This window comes from Urocampus carinirostris, chromosome 14 (genome assembly GCF_059441175.1).
Source record: "Urocampus carinirostris isolate Australia breed hairy pipefish chromosome 14, RoL_Ucar_1.0, whole genome shotgun sequence".
NCBI classification, from domain to species: domain Eukaryota; kingdom Metazoa; phylum Chordata; class Actinopteri; order Syngnathiformes; family Syngnathidae; genus Urocampus; species Urocampus carinirostris.
In genome coordinates, this window is record NC_142362.1 from 37,096,064 (window position 1) to 37,113,795 (window position 17,732).

The window sequence follows — 17,732 nt, forward strand, 5'->3', positions numbered from 1 at the left end:
TCCCCATCTTCAGTTGTTTGGAAGTATTTTGGTTATTTAGAGTCTGTTAAAGGACAGAGCCGCAACGTGCACTGCAAACTTTGCCGACAACGTGTGCCAACCAAAAGGGGTAACCCATCCATCCATTATCTCAGGGGTGGCGAACAAGTTTGATACAAAGAGCCGAAATGTGAAAACTGTGAGAGTCAAAGAGCCACACCACGCACTGACCTGCCATGACAGACAGACACACAGAAACACACACACAATTAAAAACATATTATTTCCCATAACACACTCCTCTCCTTACAATACAACAAGTATTGTTGTTGTGTGATTTCAATGAAAGTGTCCACCCTCAATACACACAAAAAAACTAAACATGAAACAAGGCAAAGAGCCACAGTATATAGAAAATATGATGAAGCAAAGAGCCGCATTCTTATTGGCCAAGACCTGCACGCGGTTCTAGAGCCACGTGTTCGCCACCTCTGCATTATCTGGACTGCTTATTCTCAGTAGGGTTGCAAGGGTGCTGGAACCCATCTCCAGCTATCTTCAGGCAGTGGGAAGAGGACACCCAGAACTGCCAGTCGCAGGGCACACACAGACAGACAACTCACTCGCTTATTTACACCTAGGGACAATTTGGACCGGCCAATTAACTTGACATGCATGTTTTTGGAATGTGGAAAGAAACCGGAGTGCCCATAGGAAACCCATGCAAGTACGGGGAGAACATTCAAACTGCGCACAGGAAGGCTAGTAGCTGGATTTGGGGCAGTACGGTGTTTTTTTTTAATCAAGCTAGTTGGTTTATGTAAACAATCAAGGCATTTTTAAAGAAAAATAACCTACCCTGACCCACATACATCTCATGTGTCCTTTAAAAACAAGTAGTAAGCCGATAAATAAAAATTGAGTGCTTGTCTCAAAGTATCCTGTCCGACTATAATAACTGGCTTGTGGATGACAATAAAGTACTGGAAGCTTAGCTTTTTTACAGCATTAACGCCTGACCTGAGGTGCTGACTTGGCGCTCTTTATGATGACCACTGTGGAAATAACTCATGTTATCCTTGGCACCTTTTGAAGCTGTAACAGGTCCATAATGTTTGGCTACTCTTCAAAGTTGTACACTAAACTGTCCGGCTACACTGCCACCCTTAGTCAGCAGGACACGCGGTTACACCCTTTATTTGTCACTAAGTCTTTTCAAAGTGTTGGCTTCAGCTTCTTCACAGCACTTTTTAAACACAAAGTTATTCCCGAGGGAGTTTTTACCCCCCCCCCCCCTTTTTTGGGTCAACCTGACCAACCTCATTAATACAAGGCCACGAGGCCTTTGTGAAAAAGTCTCCATTTGCATAATAAAGTAATTAATCAATGCTAATGCACTCTGACAGAGTGAAAAAAATAGCGTTTGAATCTGTGGTTGAGCCACGTGCAATGCCCTGACCTGGACATAGATATTCTCCTCCACTCTGTGGATTCGGACACGGTGGAGTCGTCCGTCTGCCAGGTTGATGGCGATGGGGCAAAAGACGTCTGGCTTTCTGTCTGTCTGCAGGTGGTACCAGATCTGCAGACTCCCTGGACGCAAGAAAAGCACAAGGCAAACATGAACCGTATGGCCCAATTTTGTCGTCACGTCACATTTGATTACTTCTGATAACAAGTGTGAAAAAACGAGCGTGGTACTCAGGAAATACGAAAACTGCAGTGCTAAGCAGGCTTTTTTTTCCTTTAACACTAAAGCAATGTTAGTCCTCAAACAACCTTTTGTGCAATCTAAACACAAGGTTTGTATACCTTTTTCATGGACAAGTTAAAGCACTTTTCAAACACTTTTAAGGACATTTTTTTAATTTTTCATGTACCTTCAAGGGAAGTAATCCAGCGTTGATCAAAAGAACGTTTTTATTGTTGTTGACTTTGATGACTAAAATAATGTCGCTATCTTGCTATGAGCACATAATTTGTGGTATTTTGAGCTGTTCCTATCTATGATCTACAATCATTTCGGGTCAATGGACTGTTATTAAGTGACATAAATTCTGCCGTCTTGCTTCAACCATGCACGCACAGCTTGGCCACGTCCCACTTGTTTACAAGGGCTGGATAGGTGTTAGGTAATATTTGAATTGAATATGGAAGACACAAAAAAATGTATGAAAAAAAGCAAAAAAGCAGAGCAAAGTTTTGACTAATTTGAATTATATTGATTTCTAAGAGTTCATTCAATCTTTAAATCTTTTTATTTTTATTTATTGAAATTAATATTTTATTGTGTTTCTCAGAAGATCTGTGTCCAAACTGGTTATTATGGGAATGTGTTTTATCATTTACTTATAGCACTTAAGAATTGATAATTTTAATTTTATTTAGCATTTTCAGGCATTATGTGTTGTTGTTCAATTGTAAATCTGTTCAGTGTGTAAAAAGCTAAAGCAGTTTTGCATTACCCACATTTTTTGTAGATCTGTGAATATTTCAAATTATGTATATATATATATATATATATATATATATATATATATATATATATATATATATAGTGGAACCTCGGTTCTCGACCATAGTCCGTTCCATTTCTTTGTACGAAAACCGATTTGTACGATCACCGAAGCCGTATTTTCCCATTAAAAGTAATGTCAAATTGTTTTAATCCGTTCCAACACCCTGAATGTTTATCTTGAATATTTAACGTAAAGCTAACCCAGGCTAATCGTACGTTCGCGTTAGCGTAATCTTACGTACGAAAGATTACGCTAACATGAACGTGTAAAAATAAAAAAATCAGGTCGTTTACGCGTCATTTAGCACCCGGGTCTCCACAACAAGTGGTGAGCGGTTAAAGGATAACATAGCAATGAATGCACCCCTATACAGGGTCAGGTGACGTTGTTCCACGTGTTATTTGTTGTCGCTAAATGACCAATCATTACAGTCCAGCCCATCTTTAGATTATTTTTATATTAATAAAACCTTCTGTACTATATCTGAAGTCATATACTACTTATTTTTCTGCAGTGATAATTGGCATTTTATTAAGCGAATACAAATGTAGCTTTTACCAACATTCATGACACTTGTTTTCAAATACCCTATAATGCACAGGTGTCAGATATTGGTCCTCAAGGGCCGGAGGTGTGTACTCTTTTAACTTTCTCCTTGTTAAACACAGGTTAACTACATCAACAGATTGTTTTTAAGGTTTCTGAAGGGTATGCAAATGAATTAGTTGAGTGTGGAAAGAGAAACCCCTAAAACATGCAGAGCTCCTGGGATTCAGTATTTTCATAATCATTGAAGATCAATGTCATCATAAATATTTAAAACTAGCAGGGGTCCCAATACAAATTACAGAGACCACTCTGTACTTCGCACTTCGGTTATTGCTGGTTGACTCCTTTGCAAATTTTGAATTTATTTTGTCGTAATTGTCATTAAAATCAATGGATAGTGTGTTGTGTTCTGTTAGATAGCATACCAAGGGTGACGACTTAGAGAGGGCACTCTGTGTTGGGTGGGTGTGATTGTGTGTTTGCGACTGTGATAGGCTGGTGTTAGAAGTCATTCATACAGCGGGCAAGCGCTGCCACCGTTAACAAACTAGCAAGCATAGCGAACACTAGCTATAAGCAGCTTGTTACATTGAAAATAGATGAATGGAGTAAATCAGACTCTAAGGAAAGTCAGAAGAGCACAAAAAAATTAGGATCACCAGGGGGTGCTTCAGGGGATTATTATCGGGTTCCATAAGCAACTGTAGGAGATGGTAAGAGCGGTGCTGCTGGTCGGGCCTACTGTTAAATACTAGACTAACAACTTTTTAGAGCCACGACTGCGGGACAGCTTTATTTTAATCATCATGGAGATCCGTCTCTATTCGATAAGACCCAATGTTGAGTTTTCATTAACTGTGCCTTTTCTCTCTGGCCAAAGTTTTCTCGCCCCTTTGAGCAAAGGCTTCCTGGCCACAAAAACCCAACCTCCAACTGTAGAAGAACCTCACCCCCGATCTTCCCTTGACATTTTGAGAGTTATTAAACCTCTCTTTGTTCAATCGAATAAAATTGTCTCTTGGTGGTGTTTTCTGAGCTTAAAACGTACCCGATTCTCTGGGTTACCACAATAGATATTTATGAATCTGGAAAAGAAACATATCCAGATGAGTAAACTCCGGAATGAGCTAAAAGTACGGAACCTTGCTTTTAAATCTGGTGACAAGGAGGCGCTGAGATCAGCGAGGGCTAACCTGAACCATGCTATCAGACTAGCTAAGCGAACGCACAGTCAAAAAATCCAGGAACGTTTCCTCAGTACAACCAACACCAGGGATATGTGGAAAGGCATTCAGGCCATCACCAAATACAAGCCAACCACCGCCCCAGTGCAGGACACTAGCATGGACTTTCTGAATGACCTCAACAAATTCTTTGGAAGGTTCGAGGCACAAAACGGCACCCCTGCAGCGAAAGCGGTTCCAAATCAGGACGAAAGAGCACTCCACCTGGACTCAACTGACGTGAGAAAGACCCTGAGAGGGGTCAACACAAGGAAGGCTCCAGGCCCGGACAACATTCCGGGGCAGATACTTAGGGAGTGCGCCGATCAGCTGGCTTGTGTACTAACAGACATTTTCAACACCTCGCTAGACCAAGCCAAAGTACCATCATGCTTCAAAATTGCCAACATCATCCCAGTGCCAAAGAAACCCCAGATCTTATCATTCAACGATTACCGGCCCGTTGCACTGACTCCTATCATAATGAAGTGCTTTGAGAGACTGGTTAAAGAGCACATCACCTCCAGTCTCCCCTCCTCATTCGACCCCTTTCTGTTTGCCTACAGGACAAACCGCTCCACCAGGGATGCCATCTCCTCTGCGCTTCACCTGAGCCTGACACACCTAGAGGAGAAGAACACCCATGTGCGGATGCTGTTCCTGGACTTCAGTTCAGCATTCAACACCATCATCCCACAACATCTGGTAGACAAAATGAGACTCCTGGGTTTCAACACCCCCCTGCGGAACTGGCTGCTGGACTTCCTCAGTGACAGACCCCAATCAGTGCGGATAGGTCAGAACATCTCAGATGTCATCTACCTCAGCACGGGCTCCCCCCAAGGCTGTGTCCTGAGCCCCTTGCTGTTCACCTTGATGACACACGACTGCGTCCCTAGGTCCGCCACAAACCACATCGTGAAGTATGCTGACGACACAACAGTGGTGGGCCTCATCAGGGACGACAACGACCTGGCCTACAGAGAGGAGGTGGAGCAGTTGGTGGGCTGGTGCAGGGACAACAGCCTGGTCCTGAATGTTGACAAAACTAAAGAGATCATTGTCGACTTTAGGAAAAACCAGCCCAACCATGCCCCACTTTGCATCAACAACAAGGCTGTGGAGGTTGTCAGCAGTATCAAGTTCCTAGGGGTGCACATTACAAACAAACTCACCTGGTCCGTGAACACTGCATCACTGGTTAAGAGGGCACAGCAACGCCTGTACTTCCTGCGGAGGATGAGGAGAGCCCACCTGCCCCGACCTTCCCTCATCGCATTCTACAGGGGCACCATAGGGAGTATCCTGACCAGCTGTATCTCTGTGTGGTGTGGAGGCTGCAGCGCTACCGACTGGGGTAGTGTGAGGAGGGTAACGAGGACAGCAGAGAAAATAATCGGGACTACACTTCCCTCCATTCAGGACATTGGCCAGAAGCGCTGCCTATCCCATGCTAAGAACATTATCGGGGACCCCTCTCACCCCCATCATGGACTGTTCACTCTGCTAGCCTCTGGGAAGAGGTACTGCAGTGTGCGGTGCAGGACCACCAGGTTCCGCAGTAGTCTAGTCCCCCTGGCCATTAGACTGTTAAATGGTCAATCTAACATATACTGGTAGTTAACCTAAATCGAAACGGCTGCTAATTTGACTTTTTGCACTACTGGCAGTTCTTTATAGCTTGCCACTCCTTGCACAATTGCTCTCTGCACTATTGTACTTACAGCGTTATTGTTACAGTGTTAATGTTACTGTTTACCTGACTTGTTAACCTGACTGCCCATTTTGCACATCTGGTTAGCTACTCCTCTTGCACTATCGGCACTATGGTAAAATACTATACGTAGCCATAATACAATACAACTTTTACTTATATCTGTACATTCAAGGAGACTGGGCGGATCAGATGTATCGACATTTCGTTCTGTATACACGTGTACTAGAATGACAATAAAGTAGATCTGAATCTGAATCTGAATCTGTCCCATTTTAGAATACCAAATATGTTATGATTTGATGGAGAGATGGACCCATGTGGTAGAAGCAGGAACTGAGGCAAGGGTTCTAAAAAGGAAGGTTGTATTTAATAAAAAACAGTACCAAAGTAGCAAACAAAGAAGTGAGCACAAAAAAAAATTAACTAACAAGAAAGCAGGAAAAAAACCAAGCCTGACAAGATTCAAACCAGAAACAAAAACCCAAACTGCAAACCAAAACTCCAATGAGCAGGGTAACAAACAAAACTGGTATGGTGGTGAAATGATAGGACTATGACCCAACTAAGTTTCCTGATCAAAATGTCCCTTTAATGTAGGGGTCGAGAACCTTCTTGACCCAAACAGCCATGAAAGAAAACATATGTTGATAATATCTTCCATTTGAGAGCGCCACACCATATATTTTCAGACAAAATTCAACACAACCGCCAAACCCGCTCTCCAGACAAAAGCTAATTCTTCTGCACATTTGATTTCACTGTGAGATGTTTCATGATTTTTCAGAACCCCTGCGACCGTAGTGAGGATAAGCCGCACAGAAAATGGATGGATGGATGTTTGACGATTTGATAAACTCTATGAAATAATAATGGCGGAGCCGGTGTCAAAAATCAATATAAATATACCACTTAGAATTTGTCTCCCTCCCGCAAATAACTAAGGGCCCGGTCACACAGCCGTTTGCGTCTGTATCGAGGCTGAATCACGGCCAGAAATTTCTGCCTGTGAAGCAGACGCTGTTGGACGCTTTGAGATCGCCATACAGACGAGATACAGCAGTGCTTTACACGCGGTCGGAAATTCACACGCGGTTGGCAGCGCGAAAAAGTTTTGCGCTGCTCAAAACTTTAGGGCCCGGTCACACAGCCTTTCACGGGCGTATCGAGGCTGAATCACGGCCAGAAATTTCTACCCGTGAAGCAGACGCTGTTGGACGCTTTGAGATCGCCATACAGACGAGATACAGCAGTGCTTTACACGCGGTCGGAAATTCACACGCGGTTGGCCGCGCGAAAAAGTTTTGCGCTGCTCAAAACTTTAGACCACGTGTTAACCGCGGGCGGCACACGTGGTACACACGAGGTAATGACGCGGAAATGATGCGGAACGACGTGCTATGGGCGTGGTTACACGTGGGTAGGACGCGAAATTTCAGCGGGTAATCGTGGGTGGAGCACAATCATAGCATGTTCTGCGCCTGTATCGCGGTGTTATTACGTGAAATTAGCGTGTTACGCGTGTGACGGTCAAATGCCTTTCTCCGCGAATATACAGCGCGATTTTCCGAGCACACGTTAATTGTGCTCGAGACGTCAAGGGGTGAACATGGATCCCCGTCACTGTAGTGACCTCGTCTTAATCAATTTTTATTTCTTGACATTTCTTTTCATTTCATAACAAGATAATAAAATACAAATGAAAAACTATTACAATAATAACATATTGGCTTCTTCGGTGCCATAGCTTGAAATCTTGATCTTCACGGGACTGTGTCTTGAGCGGTTATGATTTCTACAGCCCGGTGTTATGCCGAGAAATGGACACCGTATATAAATCACTTTTGAGAACTGTTATGCACTCTACCGTAAAGCTTATTATGCAGAAATAAGCTTTATGGTAGAGTGCATAACAGTTTCAATACGAGCGATTTGAATAGAAAAGGAAAAATAAACATGTTACCTGCTCAAATGTGATTTGTATACGGCGTGCATTACCGTTCGATTACATTCACAACAAATACAAAGACGGAATGGTTTAAGTTGTATTACATTCCCAACAAATGCAAGACGAAGTGGTTTTGGTTATATGTTCGCCATTAAATCCCCTAAAAGTGATATAAAAGTGAGATAAAACGAGGTAAAAGTGGTTGTAGTAGCGAGGGGATGCAAATCTCGGCAAGGATGCATTTCTCGGCATAACACTGGCTTGGCAGATTTTATACCCGTGGTCCACACGCGGAAATGACGCGGAAATGACACAATGAAGAAGCGGAACAGTCGCCGGCGTCTGTTTTGCGGGCATACCACCGATGAACAGCGGGTTGGCCAATTTTGCGCATTTTCCATCGCGGGCAACCACATGCAAAAAAAAAATCGCAAAATTTTACCCGCGATACAGACGCAAACGGCTGTGTGACCGGGCCCTAAAGCCCCAGTGTGTCATATTTGACCACTAGAAAACGCTGTTGTCTAATGCGAACGGCAAACATGGCAGTGACCCGAGTAGGGATTCCACTAAGTAAATATTTTCCACTTCTCAACCTCTGTTTTTTTAATAAAAAAATAACTTTGGTATGATGATTCATGTATTTTTGCCTAGTATTAAAAAATGTTTTTTATTTACTAAATGAAAGTTTTTCTGTAGGGCTAGGAGGCACTAAATAGTACACACTGCCTCTTTTTGAGGTTCGTCTGACTGTTATTTTTGTCCTAAACTGTGTTTAAAATGAAGCAAATAATTAGTGGCTTGTAGTGTGGAAGTTACAGTGGTAAGGTAGTCAGGGGTGGGGTTTGGATGTGTCTGGGAAACAGCGAAACAACCAAGGTTATTTGTCACATTGTCGCAGCATGGCAATCCGATCTTTAGACTTACCGTTCTTGGCCACAATTACAGCAATGTACTGGCGGCTGAGGGTGCTGACGGACAGAAGCATGGCGGGAGTCTGTGAAGTGATGAAACTAAATGAAAAGTCTTCTCTAGCCCGACTGCTGCTGCTGCTCTCCGCCTGCAAGCTTTTGTTCAGCATCACAGAAAATGGCTCCTGAAGTGTGTAGGTCAGCGATGACTCTTTGTCGAAGGACACTGATACCTCTGTGAAAACACAGTAAAGACAATTCATGAGTATTTGACAAAGATTTTTTAAGCCACTGCAGTACCTAACATAAAAATGAAAAGATGTACCCCACCATTTTCAGCATTACAACTCAAATTGTCGGCCATCCAAACACATCTTTTAACAACTATTTTTCAGAGCCAAGGTTTGTAAATATGCAAATGAATTAATCAGTTAATGCTAGTGAATAGGTCTATTTCAAGTCTTCAAAAAAGTGCTTGTTTTGGAAAAAATAGATTCCGCTTTAAATTGAATACATTATATTGCATTTTAAGGGCAATGAGTCAAACTTGTCAATGTATAGACCCATTTTCTAAGGTGGGTCCACAGCACAGAGGCAGAAGGTAGCCACCTGGCCTTTTCTTGTGGAAGCCAACAGAAAAATACTGTCCTTGTGCCTTTTGTGATCAGTTCTCACTTTATGTCTGGTAAATCGCTTGAGATTCTAGTTAATTTTGAACGTCTAGTCTGAAGCAATATGTGGACGCCACTTTCAATAGGAACTATGTTTATAGGCGCTTTGCCTTACCATAGGTGACCTATCCCATGAAGTCAAATAAAGTCACATTTATTGGTATAGCTCTTAATTAAAAAAAAAAAGCATCAAGGGGTGTGCAGACTGCCATTACAACATCCACTGATCTGAAACCTGCAGGAGGGATGGAAAACTAAAAAAGGCCCTTGCTTTCAGAAGGTTTGACACATTATTCTAGAAATTTATTATAGACTCTAGACAGGGGTCTCCATCCTTTTTGAGGCCGAAGGCAACTTCAAAGGTACGGAGTAACACAAAGGGCACCTTGATAATGCACCCCTGAAACAAGAATGCTAATTTGATCAATTGACTAAATATATTTTCTATCTTATACTGATACTTAACGTGAGAACTAATTTTTAAAGATTAATAGTTATTCAGAATGATTCAGCAAGGTAGGAAACGGATGAACTTCAACATGCAATATTTTATTTCTTCTTTACCTTTCCAATTGTTACAAATGCTCAAAAGGAAACAAAAAAGAAAACAATGACAACTTTCACGACATTTTGCAAAACATCAAGTTACATTTTTCAAGACGCTATCATCAGTTTCAGTTTCATAAACAAAATGGTATAATCAAATAAAAATAACATTTCTATTAATCACTAAATATGCAGCCATTAAAACAAACCATATTTTAAACTTAGTGATACATTTTTAACAGTTTTTCAATATTTTAACTCCATCTTTGCCATGGCACTGAACAGTTGCTACCAAGGACATTGTCATTTGTTTGTTTGCCTCTTTAAGAACCTCCCCGCCTGAAAATAACTTCTTCCTCTTTATCAAAAACTGTGTGACTCTAAAAGAGGCTTTGGTTGCTTTTTTGGGCAAACAGCAGTCTTTTTTTTACAAGAAAAGAGTTGCATTTTCGTGGTGCGCTGCTGGGCAGGCAATTACGGTAGCATGGAAACATTTGTAACAAGTGCTGAAGTGGCGCTACAATTTGCTCCAGCCACAGTCGCTTCGCAAATGAGACACACAGTTTTCTTCCTTTTATCCGCTATGTTTATGTATGTATAAATAGATTTGGACTCTTTCGCGACGCCACAATTTAATCACATTTTAGAAATTGAAATTAGGTCTATTTTTAGAACGGGCCCACGGGCACGTGATAGTCTCACGGGGGTTTGCGACCCCTGCTCTAAAACAACGCTCAAGACTTTCTAGTAGAGAACCTTAACCATCAACTTGAAGATGCTCATTATCATGCGAACCTGTTCACGTTAGATTGTAAATCATTCAAGGGACAGTTCAAGTTAACAGTTTGATCTAGCTTACAGGATCACATCACCCTGCAAAGACAGGGACGCAATAATGAACTCACCAAGCAGGACCACCTGACCGCAGCGAACATTTAAAATCTACACAGAAGCTGATACTAAATAAGTTTGTAAAATAGGCACACATTGGCATTTGGCACACACCCACATTAGACTAACTCCAAATGTACAAGCCTAGGCATCTGTTCTTATTGCAGGTTTTATTGGATGATATAACATTTAACATTAAGCTAGGTATGCCGGTATGCTATTTGTGGGTTGTAGTTTGGTTTTCATTACCATCATCACAGTCATGATGATCACAAAACTGGACACTCTAGTCCTGCCCTGCCACATATGAAGCTAGATCAATGACTTTTTGACCAACAGGCCCCAGACTGTGAGACTTTTCCCCTACCTCTCATCTTCCCACACCCTGAGCACTGGGTCACCACAGGGCTGTATGCTAAGCTCATGTACTGCCTCAACACTTATGACTGCAATCCAGCTCATAAGGACAAACTCATTGCTAAGTTCGCTGATGACACCTTAGTGGTCGGGCTAATCTCTTAAGGCACATGTGTCAAACTCCCGGCCCGTGGGCCACGTCCGGCCCGCCGAGTAATCATATCCCGCCCGCAAGACCATTTTACATTATTGTTATTAATGGCCTGTCAATATGAACAATGCCGTCTCATCCCTGGACATCATATTCTGATGTTTTAGTCACTGTACCTATTACTTCATATATGACGTATACTATACTATATACAAGGGGTCGGGAACCTATGGCTCGCGAGCCATATATGGCCCTTTCTGTGAGTACCTATGGCTCAGAGACAAATTTAATTGCATGCAAATTTTCTCCATCTCGTTCAAAACTTGAGCCATTAATCCTGTTCAGATACACGCAAAGCCAAGCCATAGCTGAATTACTATGCAGTACTTTTCGGAATATATAGGGCACGTTTTCACTACGATTTACAGTCAAGGTGCCACACAAAAAAAACCTCGTTTTGGCTGTACAACGCTCCAGACAGAATAGCAGTTTCAGCGACAGACTGCTGTCACTGTCTTGTACTACGGACAGACTGAACAGATCTTTTCTTCCTCATGCCATGAGGCTCTTTAACTCCACCCGGCAGAGTAAAGGCCCACATTAAACCACACCACCTACATTGGATATTACCGAATCTTACTGCAATATGTATTCTGTGTAGCACTATTTAGTTACTCTATATAATACGCTACAGTGGGCATTTGCACGTCACACTGGGTATTTGTATATTGTATTCTTTTGGCTTTATTATTGTACTGTTCTCAGCTCAGGGATGCTGCTGGAAATGTGAATTTCCCTTAGGGGATGAATAAAGTATCTATCTATCTATCTATCTATCTATCTATCTATCTATCTATCTATCTATCTATCTATCTATCTATCTATCTATCTAAAGAATCCTTTATATAAAAGCTCACTATATAATCTGTGTTCAGTGTTCAGATACTTTTTGATGAATCCACGGAACAAATTGTAATTACCCCAAAACACCGGAAGAGAACTTAAAGCTATTTGATTGGGTGAGTGGGAGGGATGGGTGGAGCTATGCAAAAAGTGCACTCCCTCCCATCTCTCGCCCTACTCCGTCTACGCCAAAAGTAAGTACATCAGGCTCCCTGTTCTCAGAATGTTGTGACGTTTTTACAAAATAATTTGTGTAGCATTTTCATATTTCTACTTTTGACAGGAGATATTAAGGAGAGCAAAATCTTTTGGGATATTCTTTTAATGTATACATTGACATAGGAGCAAAGAAATTTGAATGTTATTTTAATGTTAAGTTGTTTAAGTTAAGTTCTAAGTTGTAAAATTTAACAAGATGTTTTTATTTACAGCAAAATAATAAATACTGTATAAGTAATTTAAGGTTTAAGTTTAATATTCTTGTCTGTTTTTATTCATATTTATGTTCCAAAAACATTCCGTTTAAGTGTGTTCAATAAATGTTTATCCTGGTTGGCCCCCGACCTTAAGTGTGTTTTGAATTTTGGCCCCTTGTGCAATTGAGTTTGACATCCCTGTCATAAGGAGAAGAGGTGCCTTACAGAAATGAGGTCCAGAGGCCGACTACCTGGTGCTCTGAAAACAACCTGACCCAGAACACATATAAAACTAAGGAGATCATCTTGTACTTCAGGAAGAACAGGAGTGACCCGATTAATTAATTAATTTAAAAGTAGGTTTGAAAGGGAGAGTAAGACTTCCGTTCCAAAAAGCACCCTGAATACTGCTCAGTTGGGATAAGGTTATCCGTCACTAACACTAGAGATTTGGGATTAGATTTCATGTTATAGTAGTGGAACAGATTTTATTGGTCTTTTTCAAAGCATTGACCTGCTATTCAGGACTCCGTAGCCGAAATCTGTGTGTGCCATCTGGGTGTTAATGGCTGAAATGCTACCTAGTAACAATGTGGTCACAAAAAAGCAAACATGTGCCTCTCTCAAGAGTCTGCTCCTACAAGCGGGTTTTTAGTGCTAAAAAAGGCAATGATCCGTAACAGTAAGTCGTTTAGACGAACCTTCCGACCGAATCACCAAGATAAAAGAATCGGGTCGCGGGAGATAAAATAAATGGAGCCCAACAGGGCTGTCTTAAAAAAAAGGAACATGGCCGAGAGATTCTCCACACTGTAGGGAAAAAAGGGCGATAAAAGATTGGATTCGGCCTTCCGGACAAATAAGAAGCTTGCCTTAATCCTTGCAAAGGACTTTGGCAAGCGAGGACACAAATATAACATGTCATGTGTTGTCAATGTGGACTGCTGTGTAATCAGAAATGCTTCAACTTTAGGCTTGACACCACTTTGTGTCAGCAAAAAGATATATAGTTGATATCAGATACTATTTGGAAACAAGAGCCTTTATATAATTTGGATTTATAATTTGGGACTAAATATTTGGATTTTGTTACTGAGCCATGAAAGCGCTTTTGGGAATAGGATTTCAGTGGCAGCCACAATGCCTTTCCATCAGAACAAAATTCAGGGTGACCTGCTAGCAGCAAGCACAAAGAGTGAAACAAGAACATTGCAGTGTCTATCAGTCATAAACAAACAGATGGACTACCAAGCATCCAGTCCAAGGCAGGGCTACAAAAACAAAGTAGAAACAGCATTCTGAAAATGAACACGGAAAATGTAAAAACGATTTAATAGAATTCCATTCTGACACCGTCATATCATTTATTTTTAATACAAGATAAAGCAATATTAGATGAAAATATAATTCAAAAGTCAAATACATTTTCTTTCTGACAAACAAAGCGTCCAAAATATTATAATTATGTGTTTTTGTTTTTGGGTACATGGACAATCCAAAGGAGCAGGAGGAGACACGTCAGGCAGAAATGCCTAGCAGAATAATCCACCACTCCTGTATTTCCATTTGGGTCGGGGACGTCAATTAGATTTCCATTTGACATTGATGGAAAGGCAGAGGAATAAACATGTTTAAATGTAAGTGTGACAGTGTGTATTATTATTATTATTATTATTATGGTGTATTAGCACCTCTTAGTGGTAGAATAAACTTAATTAAAACTGTACAGATTTAAATAATAAGCAAAAATACACTATTATATAAGCATACATTTTTAAAAATAGTCATAGGTCAAGACATTTGCATTTAATTCACGTAACATGTGATGCGCTTTGGTCACTTTGAGTGTCCTTCCTTTTTTTTTATAGCACTTGTTTCAGTTGCACCACACCTTGAAGCCACATCTACTGGTCGATTAATACACATTGTTCCTTTTAATTAATGTAATTTTAGAAACTACTTGATGTTTGTGTATAAGTGAAGAGATATCAAAATAATTTCTTTCACTGATCAGCCCCCAAGACCTTTGAAAATTGCAATGTATTACATTGAAATGAGTCGTTTTGCACATTTTTTTAATTTTAATGATTTTATTTCCATGTTGGACCCGAATTGTAACAATTAATCCATTTAGAACCGGCAGCACATTGGCCTTTTCTAACAATAGGTTTTGGAGTGTTGTAATGCATTTCTCCCATTAAGGACACAAACACATCCATGCGGATTTTACTTCAGTCATTCATTTACTCAACGCTTAATCTCACAACAGTCACATGATCGCTGTATGCCCTTTATCAGCAAATTTCAAACAATAAAAATATAGTTTAATTTCCCGAAAAATCCAGATTTTCTTAAGTGGGTTAGAAAGATTTGTTAGATTTTTGAGACAATCTTCACAAGGCCAAAGTAGACATCCGATACCACCAAATCAGATGCCATCCACCTCTGGGCTAGGACAAAAAATTCTGCCCCTCAAGATCATGAACTAAAACAGTGACAAAGAGTAACTTAGCAGAGTCCAACCCTCATTGTGAAACAATTTAAAATACTGCAGGTAATACTACCCATATGCTCACATTAATGGTGCGGGGTTGAACAGCCCGTATCAAGTACATAAAGCATCACCTACAGCAGTAAAATTGAAATTTTATGTTATCAAAGTGTCTTAAAAAGAAATATTTATTCAGGGTGCCAATGGCTCAGGAGGCAGTTGAGTAAATAATCGTAAAATTTGCGGTTATTTTAGAAATGAAATTTTGTATGATTTTTGACTGGTTTCACATCAATTGTGAATAGGGTGTTTTAGGCAGTGTGTTTGAATTGAAGTCAGTGTAGTTCACAAAGGGGGCACAGTTGCCTGTTGGTCGTGGCTGGGGTCACGTTGGGAACAAGGATTCCCGCTCATTGAAAATAGAGCAAGGGATAAATCATAACATACTGAGCTGCAGCACAGTATTTTAAAGGCATTTCCAAATTCGAAAACATGCAAAATGTGACAAAATAGTCCATGTTTTTTTTGCATAAAATCTACATAAATTCCATCAGTATATTGTGATTATTTTCTGAGATAATGCATTTTGAAGACTGCCTGTCTTGTCTTGACTTCCTGAGATGTTACTTCATGTGGCACCTTCGACAGCCCGTCATCCTTATTGTTTTATGGGTTATTAGTCAAAGAGGTTATGAGTGGTTGAAGCCAAAATATGGTAGTTTGTGTGAAGAATGCCTAGGCGTTGCATCCCAGGTGGATGCAGTAATTGTACAACAAAGTGCGAGCGGACAAAAAAGGGCTAACGGGCAAGAATAACACAGACAGCTCAAGGGGGCTAATAGGGAGCGATCAATGGAAGGTGGCTGAAGCCTCGGCTGAAAAACACGACGCTGGCTAACCGAGAACCAACCAAAAAAACCCGGCTAGGGCAACAAACGTGCTATTAATGAACTTGTGAACACGGCAGGCTAGCCGACTGCTGACGTAGGCTAAACGGGATCAAACAAAACAGGAAGCTTTTGGCTGCCCCAACGCTGAATATTCTCTCTCTCTCTCTCTCTCTCTCTCTCTCTCTCTCTCTCTCTCTCTCTCTCTCTCTCTCTCTATATATATATATATATATATATATATATATATATATATATATATATATATACATATATATATATAGATATATAGATATCTATATATATATATATAGCTGACTTCCACTTAAAAATCATGGCGGGGTCTGAAAATTTCATCATAGGTGCATGTCCGCTGAGAGATGAACTAAAAAGAAAAATCCAGAAATCACAATGCATGATTTTTTTTCACAATTTATTTGTGTGATACAGCTGCAAATAAGTATTTGAACACCTGTGTGTCATCTAGAGTTCTGACCCTGAAAGACCTGTTAGTCCGCCCATTAGTCTACCTGCACTCCATTTACCATCCTGAATCAGATGTACCCTTTGGAGGTTGGTAGCTGCATAAAAGACCTGTCCACCCCATACAATGAGTAAGACTTTAAATTGTAATATGGCGAAGACCAAAGAGCTGTCCAAAGACACCAGAGACAAAATTATACAACACCACAAGGCTGGAAGGACTAGGGGGGTGGTAGCATCATGCTTTGGGGTTGTTCTTCTGCACATGGGACAGGACGAGTGCACTGCATTTAAGAACGGATGACTGGGGCCGTGTATTGTGAGATTTTGGGGAACAACCTCATTTCCTCAGTCAGAGCATTGAAGATGGGCCGTGGCTGGGTCTTCCAACACGACAACGACCCGAAGCACACAGCCAGGAAAACGAAAGAGTGGTTCCGTAAGAGGCATATCAAGGTTCTAGCACGGCCAGCCAGATTCCAGACCTGAAGCCAATAAAAAATCTTTGTAGGGAGCTCAAACTCTGTGTTTCTCAGCCCAGAAACTGGACTGACCTAGAGAACATCTGTGTGGAGGAGTGTGCCAAGATCCATCCTGCAGTATGTGCAAACTTGGCGAAAGACTACAGGAAACATTTGACCTCTGTAATAGCAAACAAAGGCTTCAATATTAACATTAGCTTTCTTATTTGCTGCTATATCACACAAATAAATCATTAAAAAAATCATTCATTGTGATTTCTGGATTTTTCTTTTTAGTTTATCTCTCTCATACTGGACATGCACCTTCGATGAAAATGTCATTCCCCTTCATGATTTATATATATATATATATATGTATATGGACTATTTTGTCACATTTTGCATGTTTTCGAATTTGGAAATGCCTTTAAAATACTGTGCTGTAGCTCAGTATGTTATGATTTATCCCTCGCTCTATTTTTAATGAGCGGGAATCCTTTTTTCCAACGTGACCCCAGCCACGACCAACAGGCAACTGTGCCCCCTTTGTGAACTACACTGACTTCAATTCAAACACACTGCCTAAAACACCCTATTCACAATTGATGTGAAACCAGTCAAAAATCATACAA

At 40.8% G+C, this 17,732-nt stretch overlaps 1 protein-coding gene across 2 annotated transcripts in view; it reads right to left on the reverse strand.

The window, feature by feature from the left end:
- The window catches only part of LOC148353352 (contactin-associated protein-like 5), a 303,332-nt gene that overhangs the window by 37,020 nt on the left and 248,580 nt on the right, over window positions 1–17,732 (reverse strand). For both annotated transcript variants that reach the window (XM_088352165.1, XM_088352163.1), the window contains exons 19-20: window positions 8,860–9,078; window positions 1,439–1,572 (exon numbers count right to left, since the gene is read on the reverse strand). In XM_088352165.1, the coding sequence (XP_088208291.1) occupies window positions 1,439–1,572; window positions 8,860–9,078 (353 nt within the window). The remainder of the gene's footprint in view (window positions 1–1,438; window positions 1,573–8,859; window positions 9,079–17,732) is intronic.